Below are 20,498 nucleotides of genomic sequence, written 5' to 3'. Positions count from 1 at the left end.
AACTCATCGTCACACCATTCCCGAATTGCAAAGCGAAACTGAACGATGTATCGCTGTAATTCTTAAACAAATGTTACAACATATGTTTAAGAGCATGCAACTTCGTATTCAATTGTGTGTGAATCGCATAATGGAGATCATTTCAATTACGGGAATATGACTTTTATGATATATCACTTATAGTTTGGTATATTCTCTTATATTATGGGATATCACTTTTTATTATGGGAATATACGTAAGTACTCATTACCATATTCATATTCCCATAAGATTGAGTAACCTTTTGAACACCCAATATATATTTTTGATTATCTGTAGGTATTTTACTGAAAACTGGTCAATTTGACTGAAATTTCGCGTAGAAACAAAACAATTATCATAAAATATGCATAAAGAAGATTTTTCTAGAATTTTTTGTCGCATTCAAACAAAATGACAACCTTCGAAACAAAGTTCAGTTTTCAATAGTTTAGAAAATGTATTTAATAGGATAAAATTATCATCATTAGTAACATAAAATCTCAAATAATGAAATTAGTAATATTTTTTAGTTAAAATCTTTTCTTGAACAAGATAAGGAAAAGAAAAATGGTATCAAAGTTTCACAAATAATATGTAAAACAAACATAGTTAGAAAAAAGTCCTCTGTACTCTTATTTAAATATTTTCTTCGATACCCATTAAACTCTTCATCAGTATTTAGATTATCAGTCAGAATAGAAAAAAACAGTTACCTCAAGGATCTTAATGACCGATCCAAAAGGTCATCACCATTCAACAACTGTAATTCTGCGCCGTCTTCTCAACTGATCACATTTTCCAGTGTTGTCATTCATATTTTGTATAATAGGTAGTTTATTAGTTAATAAGAGTTCGTACAGTACAACAAACTGGAGTTTAATTTTTTTTTTAAATCGTAATTTTGTTTGTGCAACAAAAAAAACATGTTTTCAGTATATTTTTGTAGCTTATTTTATTATCTATACGAAATTTGAGTCACAATAAATTTTACCGTAGAAAATTTATTTATGTAAAATATCTACAACAGATCAAAGAGATAAACCTGCTCAAAGGACACACGTATAAACCGGCTAAAATAATTAAAGGTTACTTATTAAAAGAACAGAAAAAAGGTAAAAGAAAGCAGTTGGCAATACACAGCTGGCAATAGACAGGCTGGCCAATCTAATAAAAAAAATTGATGAATTATTTGTAGTAATATATTACCTTCCTAAATTGAAGAGAACTGCTTTTAACCTGTAAAAGTAGATAAATAGGGTAAATCTAAATAAATATTAACAATTTAATAGCAATTCAAAAAAAAAAACACGACGAAATAAATAAGTTATAATTTTTTTTTTTTTAATAATACATATTCTTGAAATTAATTTATACATTTTACAATGGACGCAGGTAAAATGCGGGTAGATACTTTAATTTATTAAAGTATAACAATACAAGTAACATACACTGAATTAAAAATTATGTTTAAAATACTTCATAAAAATGAAAAATGCATTTTATTACTCAAATAAACATAAATAATGAAACTGAAAGAAAGGAGAAAGAAAAAAAGAGAAAAAATACCACGGTAATAGTAAGTCATAAAGAAATATGATGTCATACAAAGTGACGTAGCAACAACAATCAGTAGACACAATACGAGACACATCGTCGGGAGCGGATGTTAAAATAAAAGTAGTGCATTTCAATCTATCTAATATTATAACATTACAATAGCAAACAGACCGATGAATACTCATGTATGACCGAATAAGATTTAACTTCAATCATATAATAACGATTACGTTCAAAAGATTCAATATAAATATATATATAGAACCGGCACCAGTTATTAAAAATAAAAAGTTCCAAGTTCACTCTTTAAAGAACACTTCCTGGTAACACACATTAAAAACTACGCGACCTGAATTCGAAAAAAAGTTGTGTATCCCAAAAAAATTAAAGGGATAATGAAAACCCAGAACCCGTGTATAAATACAAACATACTATCACAAACTGTATGAAAAATAACGAAGTACAAACTACAGTGTAGCGAGAAAACTAATAAAAATCAATATATTTCACTTACGTTTGGAACTGACATAAAGAAACCGTTACGATGCAGTCGGATTCGCGAAATCATACATCACTGTCTTTCGATACAATTAGACGTTAACGGAGATAAGCAAATAAAAATTCTTAACACATAAATAAATAATTTAATATTGGGATGTGCCTTGCTAAGGATTGTTATATATATGTGAATGTAACATACACATGTTACATATATATATATTACATATTATATATATATATATATATATATATATATATATAAAGAGGAAGAGGGTTTTTGTTTGTTCGAGATAAAGAGAACTACTCGATCAATCGCAACCACATTTTTACCCTTGTTTCTTGGCATAACTAGAAAGGTTTTTTTAGATACATTTTATCTCGAAAAAAAAAGTAGTTGTGGAGATTTACCGGTTGAAGCACAAACCTTAATGAATTTAATTAATGAACTATAAGTCTCTTATCACTGTGTGACTGATTCGAATCAATTGAATGAATAATATTACATAAATGATAAATTAAATAAAATATAAAAAAATTTCTTTAAATTTCTGTGAGAACAATAATGGGCTTCCCGTGGAGGCGTGTGAAGCTAGAGTGGTGGGGTATGCAAGCACCTCGTAGGAGGCTAGATCAATCATCACCACCAACTGGTAACAAACGGGGTGGTACTGGGGGGCTATTTTGGAAGGCGCAATGGGGTGCTCTTACAATATCTCTTCAAACAATCGTTCGATTTTCAAAATTTATACAGGATAGGAAACGTTAGCAAAAATCTCAAGAACCGCTAAACTAATTGCACCATATTTTTCCAGTAGCTTAATTTTGTTATCAGGAGTGTCTTAGGCTATATTAAGATGAAAAATTAATTATTAAAACGTGTAAATGATAAATAATTTTACTTTGCTGCATTTCTCATTCGGGCCGCTAGGTGGCGAACCACTCCCAAGATATTTTTTAATAGAAATCTTTTCCATATAGATCTTAGGTCATGTGATAATTTGATGGGAAGCATCAATTTTGTTTTTGCTGGAAAATTTTCGGCAAAATTTGCCAGTGCGGGCAAAGCCGCGAAGGGGGATGCTAATATACATGTGTATATATATATATATATATATATATATATATAGAATAACCGAGCACAGTGTTTGTTTATCTCGTTACAAACATAAGCGGAGTAGAGATTAGTCATTATTAAGATAATAAATCTTAAAAAATGCGCACTACATCTTAATGAATATTTGCATATTCTAACGATCGATTAAAAAAATAGTGAAATGATGTATGTATTCATTATGATAAATTAATGGACGTCGTTTCACTCGCGAAGCAATGCTCTCCGGATAGGGTTGTTTCAATCACCGTATGCCAAATATAGTTATCGTGTACATTCTTTTAACTATAAAAATAGAATCACACAAATACAAACGATGCAGTTTCTTCAAAGGTCTCAGATATTCCTAGACAGATACGTGAATAAACTAGCTAAAACTCGCAGAACACTAAAATAAAAGAAGTGAAGTAAATGAAAAAGGAACATGTACGCACACAAAAAAAAACTCGCAGTGAAACAATCAAACACACCGAAAAAAACATTTTAAGGCCACATCAATCAGCAGGCATTCATTTCACCCATAATCCCTCAGGATTATTTATGTATTTTGAATTACAATCGAAATGGATGTTGTCGTCTATAAACCGGTTTCTAATTCACAACATTGAATTACTACTGCTAAAGGTTTAACACACACATACAAAAATAATAAATTAGTTAAATCTTGAATATTTTCAATTGATAGAGGTTGAATTATTTGCATACATGAATAAGTCAGCGTTTCTCAACTTTTCATTATTTGCGACCCAATTTTCAACTATAATTTTCATCGCGCCGCCCTCTCATAATTGTATAACAATGTATTTAATAATATTTGTATAATAATAGTAATGTATTTTGAGTATTTTGACGCTAAAGCTACACTACGACCTCAATTACAAACCTTACAAATTACAAAGTATAAGTAAATTTATTGATGTTTGGGAAACCGATCCGCTGCATTGACAAAACCAGAATCGATGCCTCTCTATTGCTCTTTTGTCACGTCCACCATATCGGACGTTTTAGTGGCTTCGCGAGAAGTTGCGATTTGCCTCGAACATTCTGGAACGTCTGCGCGACCGTCTCCGCAAACGTGTATAAATGCTGCACCTCGTTCAATTCCAACCAGTCTCAGTCCTTCTATTGCTATAGAATCTATCGTGAATGTGTATGTTGTAATTTGCGTGTTAATTGCAATGCACGGTATTAAATATTCACGGCAGTAGATTTATACGGAATCATGGATAAACTTTTAAGTGGGCGTAACCGAGCATTACACGATAGTGAAGCATCAACAAGGGCACAGACGAACGTGGTTCCGAAAATAAAATCAAGAAAATATTCTCAAGAATGCTTAAATTTTGGTTTTCCAGTACTGAAGAAGAAAGGTCCCTGTGTGTCGTTTGCTCAAACATTTTGGCAGCAGACAGAGTGTAACCTAATAAACTTAAACGACATTTGGAAACGCTTCACATTGAGTATGTTAACAAACCCCGACAATTCTTTGAATTAAAATTAAAATCATATGAAAAGGAAACATTTTTAAAAAAACGTTGTCAATGAAAAAGCTTTACTTGCCTCTTACAAAGTTTCATATAAACCAGACAGATGTAAAAAGTCCCTCACACCATAGCTGAAGAGCTTATTTTGTCTACTGCAATTGAGATTGTAGAAACTATGTTGATAATTCTGCCAAACAATTGCAGTCCATACCTCTATCAAATGATACTGTTGCCCGTCGAATTGGTGATATAGCTGAAGATGTACAGCATCAGCGTTTTGGGAAGTTGCGTGACAAATATTTTTCAATTCAGCTTGATGAGGCAACAGATAACAATAAAGTGCTCATTTCATTGCCTATGTTTGATTTTGTGATAGTTTGTCAGCAGTCTAAGAACTACTTTTCTGCAAACCAACAGAACTTAAAGCAACAGCACTCGCATTATTTGCTATCTTAAATGATTTTATAAACGAGGCAATCACAGAGTGGAAAGATTGCGTCGGAATATGCACCGATGGTGCTCGTTCCATGTCTGGAAGATTCTAAAGTATACAAGCACTTGTGAAACAAAAATGTCCACAGTGTGTCTGGATACATTGCATGATCCACAGAAAAGCTATGGCTTCCAAAGAAATGAGTCCTTTGTGCTAACGACGGTTGTAATCACAGTAAATTATATAAAAATGAGACCCCTAAAAATCAACAATCTTTTCTGCATTTCGTAAAGACATGAGTGCAGTACATCCTGACCCCGTAAGGCAAGATATCCTCCATGTAGCATTTTCGGTCGCTACGTAGCCCTTATGGACCTTAGGTCATCTTCAGAACCTCACAAAAGGCATTTCTCAGCCTCGTTCTTGCCTCAGTCCGGATGCCACCGATGCGAATACCACATGTGATATTCCCATCGGTGCACTATTAGGAAATGAACTCGTTACAACAAAACACATCTATGTCTATGTCGAGTTTTTAACAAAACTGAGTGACATGAAGGAACTGAAATTAAAAACGCAACGACCTACCCGATACGTAGGAAGTTGAGTGCAGTACATTCAGCGTTACTATTTTATTGCGAGGCAAAATTGTTATAAAGTGGAAAATTTTTGCAACGTGTTTACGAATTAAGAGATGAAATCGCCATTTTTCTAAACGAGGAAAACCGACCAGAAGCCGAGAAGTTTCGAGACGGTTTATTTCTGATGGAGTTGAGCTACTTGGTCGACATATTCGAAAAATTAAATACCATGTTTTTTTGTAGAAAATTGGAATTGTGGAGCAGAAATATAAAGCAAAAAAACCTAGAAATATCTGCAAATGTGGATGAATGTGTTAAAACTTACAAGGCTGAAGAACATGTGAAAGTTGTTTTTGTAACCATTTAGCCATGCTGGTAAAGAATTTTAAAAAGTAATTTCTTACTGACGACAACTTGGTAGCAGTTACAAGTGAGTTAGGGATCCACTTCAAAATTCTCCTGAAGGGCTCTGAACTCCCGAAGAAGAAATCTTCATAGACTTCACAGCAAGTGGCGAAATCAAAAGACAATTTAGTAATAAATCTCTTTTTGAATTTTGGGCAGGGGTGGATGATGAGTTTTCTGCACTGAAAACAAAAGCATTTCGTACACTATTACCAGTTTCATCATTCTACCTTTGGGAAACCGGATTTTCTGCGATGGCTGCTTTGAAGACAAAATATAAATCTCAGCTACATGTAGTAAAAGAACTCAGAATGTCTATTTCTAACATTAAACCTTCCTTTGAAAAACTTTGCTCTGCAAGACAGGCCCAAGGGAGTCGCTAATAATTATTAAACTTGTTTTTAATTTAGTATTGATAAGTTAATTATTAAATACATTGTGCAGTACTGATACAATCCTATTTATAAGGGTATTAAATAAATGTAAATGTGTATTTTATTATTTCCTTTCAGTAAATTAATAACCGTTTTAATAATATTTTCTTTTTTATATTCTCGCGCCCCCCATTTAGTGATCACGTCCCCCTAGGGGGGACCCACAGGTTGAGAAAAACTGCATTAAACCAATACAAAGGTAAAATTTAAAAAAATAAGAATCAATGTTCTTTACCAACAATTTTTACAACAAAGAGAAAATATTTATAACTCTTAACTGTTTATAAATAATAAATATTGAGAGATTAAACTGGGTGTGTAATGCCAAACAATAGAAAATTTAAAACTTAATAGAAAAGAACGCGCGCGCACGCATAAGAATAAAGCTTAACTCTAATAATCAGGTATTTGAATTATAATCACTATTATTTACTGACTAATCGAAACACAACTGCTAAACGTAAAAAAAAAAACACAAGTGGATGCATCTTATACGGTCGTCCTACCAAAACTGTTATTAGCGTCATTACATGAGACTCAAACCCTTTTGAACTGAAATAAACATTCTCAAAATAATAAGTATTTCATGCCAGATTTACTAATTAAAGTACGGACCATACTGTCACATCAACATGTTAAGCCCGCTTGCAGTAAATTTTCCACAAATGACATTTTCACTTTTTTCGCCATAGGGACTGGTTGTATAAAGAACAATAAAAGCAACTTTTAATAGTGCCTCGTGTATTTCATGTTCTTTGCACGCATCACAACCATAATTTATCGTAAAGCATAAAGTAGCAAATTAACATATTTCGTCCGCCGAGAAAAAAATGCGTTATATATATTTAAATACGGCCCGTATAAGGCTGATTATTAGTAGTGTATATTGAAATAATATGAAATACAAACAATAATATAATTTTGTCTTATTAGTGCAGAAATTGCGTGTCAAAGTTTGTCCTCACGCACCTACTGTGTGACAGAAGTGGGAATATGGATGAAACAAAGGAGAAAAACGACAGAAACATAATAACAATATAACAAACAACTACAGCGACAGTAACATTAGTATATGACATTAAACTATAGTAACATGAAAAACTTTGATGTGGACATCACATGACTTCCTTCTAAGCTTATAAATTACATTTCCAAATTTTCTTAAAATGAAAAGTACATAAAATTTTATTTCATTAAAAATTTCTGATATTTTTCTTCTTTTTTTTTGTTATTGAATTACTATTCACCGTAAAAATTTGTTTACAATCAGAGGTTAATAATTATTAATAAATAAATATATTTAAATTTAAAAAACCGTTAAGAAGTTTGACTCGAAACGATGTGCCTTCCCCTTTAATGGAAATATTTCATTAATTAAAATTGTATTTGTTTATAACTCTGGAACCAATGAAAATAAGTACCACTAATGACAAATCGTTGAAAAGCTCTCAATGAGGGCTTATTACTACAGTTAAGAAAAAGTCCAAAATCCAAATTGTTTTGGATTTTGGTCTTTTTTGGACACTTTTGATTCAGTCGATTGCAATCAAAAGGGGAGGGGCACAACTAGATGTTACAACAGTCTTAAATCCAAAATTTCAACATCCTACGGCTAATCGTTTTTGAGTTATGTGATATACATACGTACGTACAGACGTCACGTCGAAACTAGTCAAAATGGATTCAGGGATGATCAAAATGGACATTTCCGTTGAAATCTGGGAACCGAAATTTTTCGCGATTACAGAAAAATAAAAGCAAGAATAAAATTCAATAAAAGCAGTGAAGAGTCGATTGTTTGCATAATTCCTAGTTTAAAATGGTCAGTCTTTAATAAAAACAAAAATTATACTAATATACTTCTTTAAGAATAAAAATTCCCAACATAACGGCGTGAAAATAATTTAGTTTTTTAAAAAACTCCCGCTTAATACTCAGGAGTTGGTATTTTGAATAATGGGAGGTGACAGGCTACTTTTTGTTTCTAAAATTTTATTGTAATACTTCCTTTACATCGTATAAGGAAGTAAAAATTACTAAAGACAAAAACTTTACGTTTTGATTAGAAGAAAAATATATTAAAAAAGCATTTCAAAACTGGTAATAGCAATCTATTACCAGTTTTAATACTGTTCACCGAACACTGAGTTGACAGTAAATTTCAGAAAAATAATAGCGCACAAGTTTTTTTTGAACGATTAAAAAAATAATACTTAATTTGTATTTTCTATTACATTATACTAATTATGTTACAATATTTATTAAATTAAAACTAATGAGGACATATATATCACCGAGAATGACTGTCAAATGTAAATCACAAACGCATCAACAATCTCGCTTCAAGTTTGCATCCGAAATAAATCCTCAACTGAGAATTATAAGATCTGAAATATATATATATATTTTTTTAAGCTATAAATAAAGTCTTTAGTAACCATTTATTTTGTTTTGTTCCTAACATTACCAGTGTAGTAAAAAATCGTAATAACATCCACTCTCATTTTTATTCGAGTAAAGCGAAGATCTGTGTTAACTCAACCTTTTGGTGTTTCGTCTGTATGTGAATCAGTTACGAACAAACAAGTTTTTTCACTTTTTTAAAATTAAATTTTACATTAAGGTCCGTTGCTACTAGGCGGAAAAACTCATATGTAATGACTTTTCATAATTTTTATTGTTTTCAATTAATGACCGATACCCTGCTGAAAGGAAAAACTTACTTATGTTATTGATAATATGAAGAGGCGATTTTTGGACTTGTTAAAACTTAAACAATTAAGATCAAAAATCTGTTTTGTTACTTAATTTAATTTTTTACTTTATTAACACGATTTTGTTGTAGGGTTAAATCTCTTGAATTCAATAAAAGCTGTGAAGAGTTGATTGTTCGCATAATTCCTAGTTTAAAATGGTCAGTCTCTAATAAAAACAAAAATTGTACTAATATACTTCTTTAAGAATAAAAATCCCCGACGTATCGGCGTGAAAATAACTTAGTTTTTTTTTTAAAAAAACTCCCGCTTAATACATTGAGAGTTGGTATTTTGAATAATGGGAGGTGAAAGGCTACTTTTTGTTTCTAAAATTTTATTGAAATCGTACAGAACGGGTGGTCAATCTTTTAAAAAATTCTGCCGCATTGCTATACCTTAATCAAAGAAAATATTTATTTAAAATGATACAAAGATTATTAATATACGCTACTGTAATCAATCAAAAAGATTAAATTTCAAGGTCACATTAATAAAAGAACACATAAAGTGACACGCAAAAGGGGGCGTTATACGAAGTACTGCATGCATACAGCGAAAACAGAATGCACGATATGTACAATACATGGGCGTGCACGAGTGCGTGTGCGCATATACAAAATTTTACCAATAAGATACGGCAAAAATACTGTATAGTAATAAATAAAATAAACAAATGCACAACACTGTACTCAAAGTAATACTTATCAATTAACAAAAAAAAATAAGTAAACATAAATATACAGGTATAATGTAAAGTTCATCGGCTTTAGTTAAGAATAGGAGCCCTACACGTGTCAAATAGGAATGAAAGCATTAATCATACACGCTTGAAAAGGAAAACAAATAAAGAAGTTTGAAAAAGGAATGTAGGATTCAACCTACATCCTATTAAACATAAGATTTATACACACACTATATATGATATTAGTACGCAGAAAATAATAAACATAATATATATTACGTATTGAAACAAAGACTCGATCGACTAATAAATTACGATATATTAAACGCGCGCGCGCACGCCCACACACATACATGTAGTAAATCTGATAATCTGAAGCAAACAAGTGAAAACCATGTCAAAATAATTTCTACTTGTCAAGATAATATCCACATGATTTTCTCTTAAATCAATTTTGACTTTGAAATTAATATTGATAATTTTCACTTAATTACAAAATCATATTAAGGCAAAACATAAAAGAAGCAAAAATTAAAAAAAGACCACAATATATTCCAAAAAAGTATATTTACGCAATAAAATTACCAAAATGAAATAACGTATAACACAGTCGTGGAAACTGACAGAAAATATTCTACTATAACCTACCCGGTCTAAAAAAATAATATCAAGGGTTTTGTTATAATTTTGAATGAAATGTAAAGTATTAATTTCTGAATAAAAAAGAAAAAAATGACAGTTTTAGTGGCGTCCGTGGTCGTAACAATCTTATCTTTCTGCTTGAAAGCGCCACTAAAGATGGCGACACCTGAACAGAGTCTTCTATGTTTTACAATTTAAATGTACATTTAGTTACAGTTCAACGTGCGTTCCGTAAAAACTTGAAATTGTGATCTTCCAAGCGAAAAAATTCGTCGATGGCAAAATCGATTTAAAACCGGATACTGTGTAAACCAAACAGTACGGGGGCGACCGAGTATTAGAAGAAAATTTCGAACGTCTCAGGGAATCTTTCCTTTGTAATCCGAAAAATTCTGTTAGGAAGGCCAGCTGCGAACTAGCAATGCCGGTGAGGAATGTTTTAAGAAAACGGTTACGTACGCATCCATACCCGTTTATAATTGTTATAGGCTTTGAAGTCTACCGATTGTGCTGGTGAGTGCCGACTTCAATCAAAATGTTGACCGTATGTGGCGGTCAGAAAATCCCCATCAACTATTACAATGCGGAAGGGAATCTCCAAAATTAAATGTTTCTTTTAAGATATCACACGACGAAAGGTTTACGGTTCTTTGTGGCTTTGTTGCTGAAGTAAGCGTAACAGAAACCGGATGTTTGGATACGCTGCTTACTTGACGCTTTCCTCGATGCAAGATGGACCAAAGAATTCTGTTTGGCAATAAGTTGATGCGTATCTTCAACGGCATAACTATGCGGGATTAGTTGAATGACGTTTTCCATAAAACGCTGGATCGGTCGGCACGGACCCGTTAACAGAGCTTATTTGTAATGGCCCTCCAAGGTTACCCGATCTGAACCTGTGTGAATTTTTTCTTTAGAGTTTTATAAAGGATTTCGTTTATTTACATCCTCCAACAACTACAGCCCCATGAAGCGAATTCCTACAAGACCAAAAAGGCGGTAGCACCGACGATCCTTCAACGGACGGACAGAAGGGGAATCGTACCGGGAGAAAGACGCACATTCGAGGCTTGTCTCCGAAGGCCAGCCCGAGTGAGTTTTCAGTCTGATCTGACGGATCGGAACGCAATCCACAACCCCTTCCGTAAACAAACCTAATATATAACCGCCAAATAAACAAATACCCGCCCAATAATAAGAATGACTCAGCAGAAAAAGACTGTTGTCCAGGCTCTGCGATTAGTAAGGAGGTACATAAATCTCCCGCTATCCTTGCGTTCAGTTCCGTTTCGATTCCGCTAACTATTTATATACTTGATTTGAAACAGAATTGACTCAGGTGTCGGTTTCAATACTCCAGACATGCTGGTTATTACCAACATGTCTGGAGTATTTTATATGTTTCTTTAGTAAGGACAATGAACAGTTGCAAGGAAAACTGTAAGCTTTTAACTGTGAGAGCTTTTCAACGATATATCATCATAAGTGGTATTTATTTTCTTTGGTTCCAGAGTTATAGCCAAATAAGATTTTAAATAATAAAATAATTGGATCTTACAAGGGGAAGGCACATCGGTTTGAATGAGACTTCACTTCCTTTTTTCTTTAATTTTTTATTTATTTTATTTAAATATATTGATTTATTAATAATTATTAACCTCTTACAATAAATAATTCAATAATAAAAATAAAAGCTATGGAAAAAATGTAATAAAAAATATATGTAATTTAACAGGCGTACAAGAAAGTCATGTGGTCTCCAAATCAGATTTTTTAACAAATAGATAGCTATTTATTTATTTCATAAATGAAGGTAAATCTATTTTATAATGCTTTGTTTTTTGTAATGGTTCGAAAGAATCTTTTTCTTCATTTAGCCTTTTCTTTAGTTCTTTTCTTATATTTTGATTTCATTATTACTTTTAATGTGTCCCGATGATGATTATTTAATAATTAAAATGGGCATCTAATTAAAGGATTTTTTTTGTATACTTCTTAGCATACCAAATTAAATTTGGTCTTACATTTTAATAAAAAAAAATGTGTTCTACATTAAAAATTATAAATTTAAATGAATCAATTTAAACTAATAACACACCAGCGACTAACGTATTTTCAGATGAAGAATAAACAAAAACGCCTACGTAGTTAAGCATTACTCTCTTACCACGCCCACAACTAGTCCAAGGGACAATGTAAGTACTTGTCATTGGTAAGCTAAAGTTTTTACATCATAAAAATTATTTTCCTTAAAATTAAGCATTCAATTACCAAATACGAAAATTGTCCCTTTATCTGTACTCCCCGATTTTAAAGTTATTTTACACAAAAAAAAACGATATTTTCAAACCTAATACTTGCTTCAAAATGATGAATATTGAAGAGGGTCTCTTTTTTTGTTCCCTTATCTTTTTTGTAGTGACAAGAAAATAATGTACAAACTACGAATATAAAAGAAAGAATATACGAGTTTTCGAATAAGTGACACCTTATCGCCATGCCGAAGGAAGATATCTGCGCGATGAATATAACATTTCATAAAGAATCCTTGTTCCCATCACGGCATCTACATATATGTATATACTTTTTTAAATCGTGTATTTATTTTTACATTTTGTAAATCCAATCACCTTCAAAGTATTCTCCATTACAAAACATTTGTCTAAACAATTTTTCCATACAGAGCTATGGAAAACAATTTGTGAACAATTCCCTTGCTATGTCTTTCAAGGCATCGGTTGTTTAAAGTTTAAAGCAAAATCGCTTTCCCTGGACATCCCTTTATATCTTTGGAAATTAAAATAAGTTGAGATCGGACGAGTATGAGGAGGTGGTTCCGTTTCTTGAAATTAAACCACGGTACAGGGAGTGCTGTCATAATGAGAAAACTAGTCACCTGTTCGCAACAATTACGGCCATTTTTTTCCGTACAGGAACACGCAATCGTTTGAAAATATCCAGGTAAAATTGTTGGTTACATGTGTAGTACCATGTTTTTTTTGTAAGCAATTCAGTTTTTGCACAAGTCAAATGTAAATACTTTCTGAATGTGTATGCAAATTTGTATGAGCTTCAACATTTTTTCTTGCTGTGTTCTGTTTGGACAGAGCACAGTAAGAATTTATATATATATATATAAATTCTTGATTGTAACTGTATATATAAATTCTTGATTGTAACGGTTTGATTGTGACTGTATTACAGTTGTGTCTAATAGACACACAATCAAACCAAAGAATGGAGAGAGGAGGATTAAGGAGGAAGAGGAATAAGTATATATTTTCTTTTATTGGATTATTGACAATAAGCAACTCACTAAAGGATTATATATATTCAACATTACATAGGATTACTCGGAACCGGATATTAACAGGATAAATATCTCGGACGTACCCACGTGAACATACCATGATACATCCACAACCGAGAACTTTAGTCCACTAATCTCCTACTCCATCCTCCAGATAGTATAAATAGCGAACACACTGGCCAAATCAATCAGTACAGCAGCGATGATCAATGGTGAAGTATTGGACTGTATAATACACATATAATAAAAAAAAAACATATGTTACTAAAAAATATTACGTTTATTATTCTCTTGAATTAACCATCAACAATACAAACTTATAAATTTAGTATCAACGTTTCACTTAGAATTCTCTAAGATAAGATACAACATACTTAATATTAGTAAGAGAATTTGAGGAAGCTTCTTTTTTTAAGAGGTGGAGGAACCCAATTTACGGGCGCCTGAGTAGTGTCGGGTTCGCTAACAGGTTCTGCAAGAAGTTAAAAAGCTTAGAGAATTGCTCCTGAGGAAGCTTAGAGAATTCTTAGTGAAACGTTGTGTATTTAATTTATAAGTTTGTATAGTTGATTGATTAACCCAAGAAATTAATGAAGGTAATATATTTAAGTAAAATATGTCTTTTTATTATACTTAATTCTACCCAACCAAGAGGAAAATAAACTTAAATAAATTGCATTTAAGTTAATATATATATTAAAATTTATATATATAATCAAATGATAGCTAGGGTCGTCCCTGTGCGCGCATCACGCAAAAACTACTGGACAGATTTTAATAAATCTTTGCATATAAACCTTAGAGGCTCGGTCATTATCTACAATTAGAATTACCATGATATTCCTAATGAGGGTGAAGATAATAAAGGTATTCATTTAAGAAAAAACAATCGTTTTACTTCATTATATTCCTGTTACCATGGTAACGGAAAAAGATCTTAGAGTTCAGATATATACATTAATTATTTAACCTAATCTGTAAAAAATATAATATTTTATTATTATTATTATTATTGTAGCTAGCTTAAATTAGCACTTTTATGGGTTTTTATTATTTATTTTGGCTGTCGATAATGGATTATCAAAAGTTACAAAAATATCGCTTCAAGAAAGAGAGAAGTAACCTTTCTTATTATTTAAAGTCTTCAACAAGAATTAAAATATCTCGGTCCTCTGAAAAAGTTGAAGTGCGCGATTCTCGGTTACTTTCTTACAGAGAGCGCTACACCCAGACTCGAGCTGTAGCTTAGTCTAGAAAGTGACAGAGGTTCTACGTTAAGAACGAGGAAAAAGCTGGGGGAAAGAGAGTTTTTTCAGGCTTTAATTGTTATTCATCAGCAATATTCTCATAACCATCGAGATAACGAACACAGTGGAGACGGAAGGGCGAGCCAAGCGAGCCCTGACCGACTAGTATTGAGTAAATAGAGAATACAATGATTTAATTATTTTATAAATAAATAACAAGTGGCAAGCTAAAAATCGGTAAGGTGAATGCCCTTTATTCAAAAAAAAAAATTAAACAAAAAAAAAACCAACGTCTAAATACATTAATATATATAAAGGAAAACAGTTATCATAACGTGAAGGTAAAGTAATCAAGTTGCAAGGTCGAAGTTCACGGTTAAAATTACGAATAGTTTGATACACGAAGCGAACGAAGATAATTGCACGATAAACATTTTTATCTGACCGTTAAGTAGTAACTGTAACTCTGTATACGGTACTTAAGTATACACTAACATAAACGATTAACAAAAATTAAAAAAAGAAAAGAAAAATTGTTTAACCGAATATTCAAGACCTTTCCTTATGCAAATTTAAATACTACTTCAGAAGATTAATAATTTTTATAGTTTTCAGTACTGCCTAGAGTATATAAATATATTAATTTAAAAGAACCTGATGTGTGTACCACATGACATCCTTGCACGCCTATTAAATTACATAACACATTTTTTTAAATGAAAAATACATAAAATGTTATTTCACTAATAACTTCTGATATTTTTTTCATATTTTTTTGTAAGGTTATTATTGAATTTTTTATTAATCGTAAAACATTTTTTACAATCGGAGGTTAATGGTTATTAATAAATCAATATATTAAGATTAAAAAAAGTTAACAAAAAAAAAGTAGGTGGTCTGATTCGAACTGATGTTCCTTCTTCCCCTTCATCCAAATATTTCATTAATGAAACTTCTATTTGGCTACAACTCTGGAACCAATGAAAATAAGTACCGCTTATGATATATCGTTGAAATGCTCTCAATGAGGGCTTATTAGTGCAGTTAAGGAAAAGTACAAAATCAAAATTTTTAGGGATTTTGGGCTTTTTTGGACACCTTTGGTTCAATCGATTGTAATCAAAAGGAAAGGTGCACAACTAGATGTTACAACAATCCTAAATCCAAAATTTCAACATCCTACGGCTAATCGTTTTTGCGTTATGCAACATACGTACGTACGTACAGACGTCACGTCGAAACTAATCAAAATGGATTCAGGTATGATCAAAATAGATATTTCCCTTGAAATCTGGGATCCGAAATTTTTCGCGATTACAGAAAAATAAAAGCAATGAAGAGTCAATTGTTCACATAATTCCTAGTTGAAAATGGTCAGTCTTTAATAAAAAACAAAATATCGCTTTTCGGGCTTTAATAATAAAAACAAAAATATCGGGCTTTTTCGAAAAAAAAAACAAAATATCGCTATAACTTTCTTATTAAATAAAATATCGGGTTCGTTTAAATTTCCTACTATTCTTTGGATAAGGGCCTAAAACATATATAAGTAAAGTTTTTCGATATCACTAACCATTGGCCCAGGGGTTGGAGAAATGGGGTTTCGAAGACAAAAAATCATACCTCCCTTAATAGGCATAGGATCGAATCGGTTTAAAGTAGTCGTTAGTGCTCTAAACATTACCTAAAACTTTTGTGTGAAACAAATTTTGATATGACCAATCCTTACGGCAATGGATGACCAAAATGTTGCTGGAATCGCAAGATGTGGCTTGCCGTATGCTAAACATGTGAAACTTTTTTCACATGCAACCATTGTCGTACTGAGTAAACGTGAAATTTTTCTGTACTTAAAGATGGAAATCTTATTTATCCCCTACTTAGCACCGCTGAAATCTACCTCCGCCTTCCGGCGTAGCGAAAGGGATTTTTTTTTAACAGACATAAAAATTTAGGTTATCAATTCATCTAATAACAGGTATTTTGCCTGTGATATACGCTTATTTTAACCATTGACCTGATTAAAACAGTATTATTTTTGTAATTGTATTGTATTTTGTTCCTTTAATTTTCATAGTTTATGTTAATATTAGTAAAATTTAAACAACTGTAAACATAAAATAAAAAAATGTTAGCTAACACGAAGAATACAATATAATTACATGTTAGAAAGAAAAAAAAAACATGTTTCTACGAATAAAGTATTCACTACCTATTTAAATAAGGAACAATATGAACGAAATAAAACAAAATTTTTAAATACAGTAATTTAAAATTTAAAAGGCAGCAGTAGCAACTGACAAGACAGATGTGTCCTTGTAATTTAATAAACGGATACGTAAGACTGTTGACGAACTGCGTTCATTTCATAAAGTATTTATATATTACAAGGATAGGACATCTAAATTGAACAAAATTAAATTTAAAAAAATAAAAACTAAAGTTAAAAAACTTGGGTTGAATAATAAATTCTACTTCATAAATTGAAATAATTTTACTAACCTTAAACAAATCGATTTTTATTATGAGAAAAAATACAATTTCAAAACGTAACAATAATTACGAGTAATTACTTCTGAAGGATTAAAATAAATTCAACAATTAAATAATGTAATTTTCATTGAAATCATGGAATAATTAGGAAACAAGGTTTAATGATATGCGCTATTAAAAATACAAGATAATCTCCAGCAACATGAATCTGGATAAATACTTATTGTTAGTGATAACATGATTGAGGTAAATTAATCCTTCATGGTATACTTTACTTTCTCGGCGAATGAGGGGAAAATTTGGTCGTGTCAAAAATGGGATATCGGGGTTTTTTGCGAAGCTTAATGTTATAGGGTCCAACTAGTTCATCAAGACCAACAAAACAAGTATGTATGTGTCGCATTGCAGGATTTTTTCAAATTTAGCTCAAATATTTCTATATATGGGGCACTGATCATATTAATCTTTTTCAAAATTCGTAAAGGGTTATTTTAGAGAAAGGGTTATTTTAGAGAAAGCTTTATTAAAGTAAATCTATTATCTACAATGCGTTTATAAATAAAAAACTTTTTATTTTCAAAAAGTCAATCCCCACCTCTTGAGATATAAATACAAGTTCATTTCTTTTCCTCTATCACCCTTCTGTTTAAATATTTTTTCAAAAATTTCTTTGAAGTTTATACTTCCTCCAAGAAATATCTACAGTTTTTTTAAAAATCATAGTAGACCCGGACCTAAAATGCAGAAAAAGTTTTTGAAAATGTTTTTTTATTTTTTATTTTAGCCTCAATTAAAGGATATGTTGATTTAGATAAAACGTTACTTAAGCAATTTGTTAAGCTTAACCTATGCATACATAGGTTAAGTACATATATAAATATATATACTAGCAGACCCGGGAGTGCTTCGCTATTGCTAAATTTGAGTATATATAGATTAAATGAACAAAATTGAAAGATTGATAAAACATTAACAAAATGAGCATTACGGAACCTAACAAAATTTAACCTTTCCCGTTTTCCTATTTTCCTTTTTCTATTTTCATTTTTACCACATTTTCCGTTTTTCCATTTTCTTCCCTATTTATCTTTCCCCTTTGCTTTTTCTCCTTTCCATTTCCTTTTCCCCGTTTTCCCCTTCTTCACTTTTTACCTCATTCGATTTTTTTCTACTTCACTTTTCCGATTTTTTCCCTTTCTCCTTTTTCCCCAGCGCGTAAATCGGTCCAGTAGTTTTTTTAGTCTATAGCGGACACATATATCGGAAACATTAAAATGGAATCGTAAAGCATTTAGTACAACATGTGTTGCTTTTACGTCCAACAGATAGCGCTGTTTTAAAAAAAAGCATGTTTTTATTTGTCACAGGTGAGACATCTTAGCTATATAAAAACACGCGCGTATTCGAATACAGCGTTGCGTCAAAAGTTAAAAGCAATCTGTGAAGAACTTTTGGAGATTTAAGATTTCAGCAAATGAACATTTACATTTATATATATATATATATATAAAATGGTATATATGGTATTATTACCATTATCATTATTTTATGGTTTTAAACCAATAAACCGTAATTATATAAACATTCTAAACGTCAACGTTAATCTTTCAATATCCCGATCGAGCCGTAAAATCGCAACAATATATATATATATATATATATATATATATATATATATATATATATATTGTTTTTTTTGGTTAACTCTTTTAATTTTTTTAATTATTTTTCTTCATTCCTTAAAGAACTATTAAAATTAAAGTACCTTTGATAGCTATATTATATTCGGACCCAAATTGAGAAGAAATTTTTTCACTACTTTCATAAAAGTTTTCTTTATTTTTTCAATATTTTTAAATAATTCTCTTAATTTTTTTTGTGAGAGATCACTTCTTTATAAATAAAACTTTCCTAAATTTTACCCACAGAGGAAGCTCCTAAAATAAAAATAAAAAAAATTCGAAATTTGTGAATTTTGATGCTTAATCTTCTTTGGTAATTGTGACTTGATCGACGTAATCAAGAAAGTCATGCAATACTTTATCAGCTTTTTTACAAGAAGAATATTAATATAAAATCTAAAAATTATAAGACTCAAATCATTAGTATCTTACATCACTTTAATGGAAAGGTAACTTTAATGGAAAGGGCCTCATGACCCATATATTTTTAACGAGAATGCTAATTTTTCAATTCCTTGAACTAGAAAAACTTGAACTAATAGTTTCTCGAGCCCATTCGTCTAGTGGTGGTAGGCTTTGTGTAGCAGCAGACAGTACTACTACATAGATAAAACCGGCCTTCAAATTGATGATCGTACACATTCAAAATACATTTTAAGTAGTGTCAATTTTTTTCTAGTCTGTTTTTAATCCAAAAATAAACATTCGGTATTAATCATACATTTTGATTAAAATTCCTTTTTCTTATACTTAAGGAATGACGATAAGTAGCAGATACCTAAAGGACACGGGCAAAAAGACATAGGTATCTGCTACTAGGATAGAATTTACATAATTCAATTTATTAACGAACCGGTTCTAGCGGAAATGTAAAAAGTGATAAAACACGAAATGTTAAGGAAATTAAGAAAATTTACACGGGCAAAAGACAAACCAGAAAAACTAAATATCTAGTTACCGACATGAAGAGAAATTTGGTAAAAATAACACAGGAACAAATATATTACAAGATATAAAATACCTATTTTAAGACCTGATAGGTGTCACAATAGAGCATCCATAACGTGAAAGCAAGATTTATTATAACTAAAAAGTGTTCAACAAAAAGTGGGGGCTGCTATTTGGCACGCTCATTAATAAAAGAGTTAAGATGAAGAA

At 31.2% G+C, this 20,498-nt stretch overlaps 1 protein-coding gene across 4 annotated transcripts in view; it reads right to left on the bottom strand.

Moving 5' to 3' along the window:
• The window catches only part of Amph (amphiphysin), a 354,651-nt gene that overhangs the window by 55,856 nt on the left and 278,297 nt on the right, over positions 1–20,498 (bottom strand). For 3 of the 4 annotated variants that reach the window (XM_075375033.1, XM_075375035.1, XM_075375037.1), the window contains exon 2: positions 1,229–1,258. The exons of the other annotated variant lie outside the window; for it this stretch is intronic. In XM_075375033.1, the coding sequence (XP_075231148.1) occupies positions 1,229–1,258 (30 nt within the window). The remainder of the gene's footprint in view (positions 1–1,228; positions 1,259–20,498) is intronic. 4 annotated transcript variants of the gene reach the window in all.

The sequence above is a fragment of the Lycorma delicatula genome, chromosome 9 (genome assembly GCF_047948215.1).
Source record: "Lycorma delicatula isolate Av1 chromosome 9, ASM4794821v1, whole genome shotgun sequence".
NCBI classification, from domain to species: Eukaryota; Metazoa; Arthropoda; class Insecta; order Hemiptera; family Fulgoridae; genus Lycorma; species Lycorma delicatula.
The sequence above is the reverse complement of the archived record's forward strand: the minus strand, read 5'-3'. Positions and strand labels throughout refer to the sequence as shown.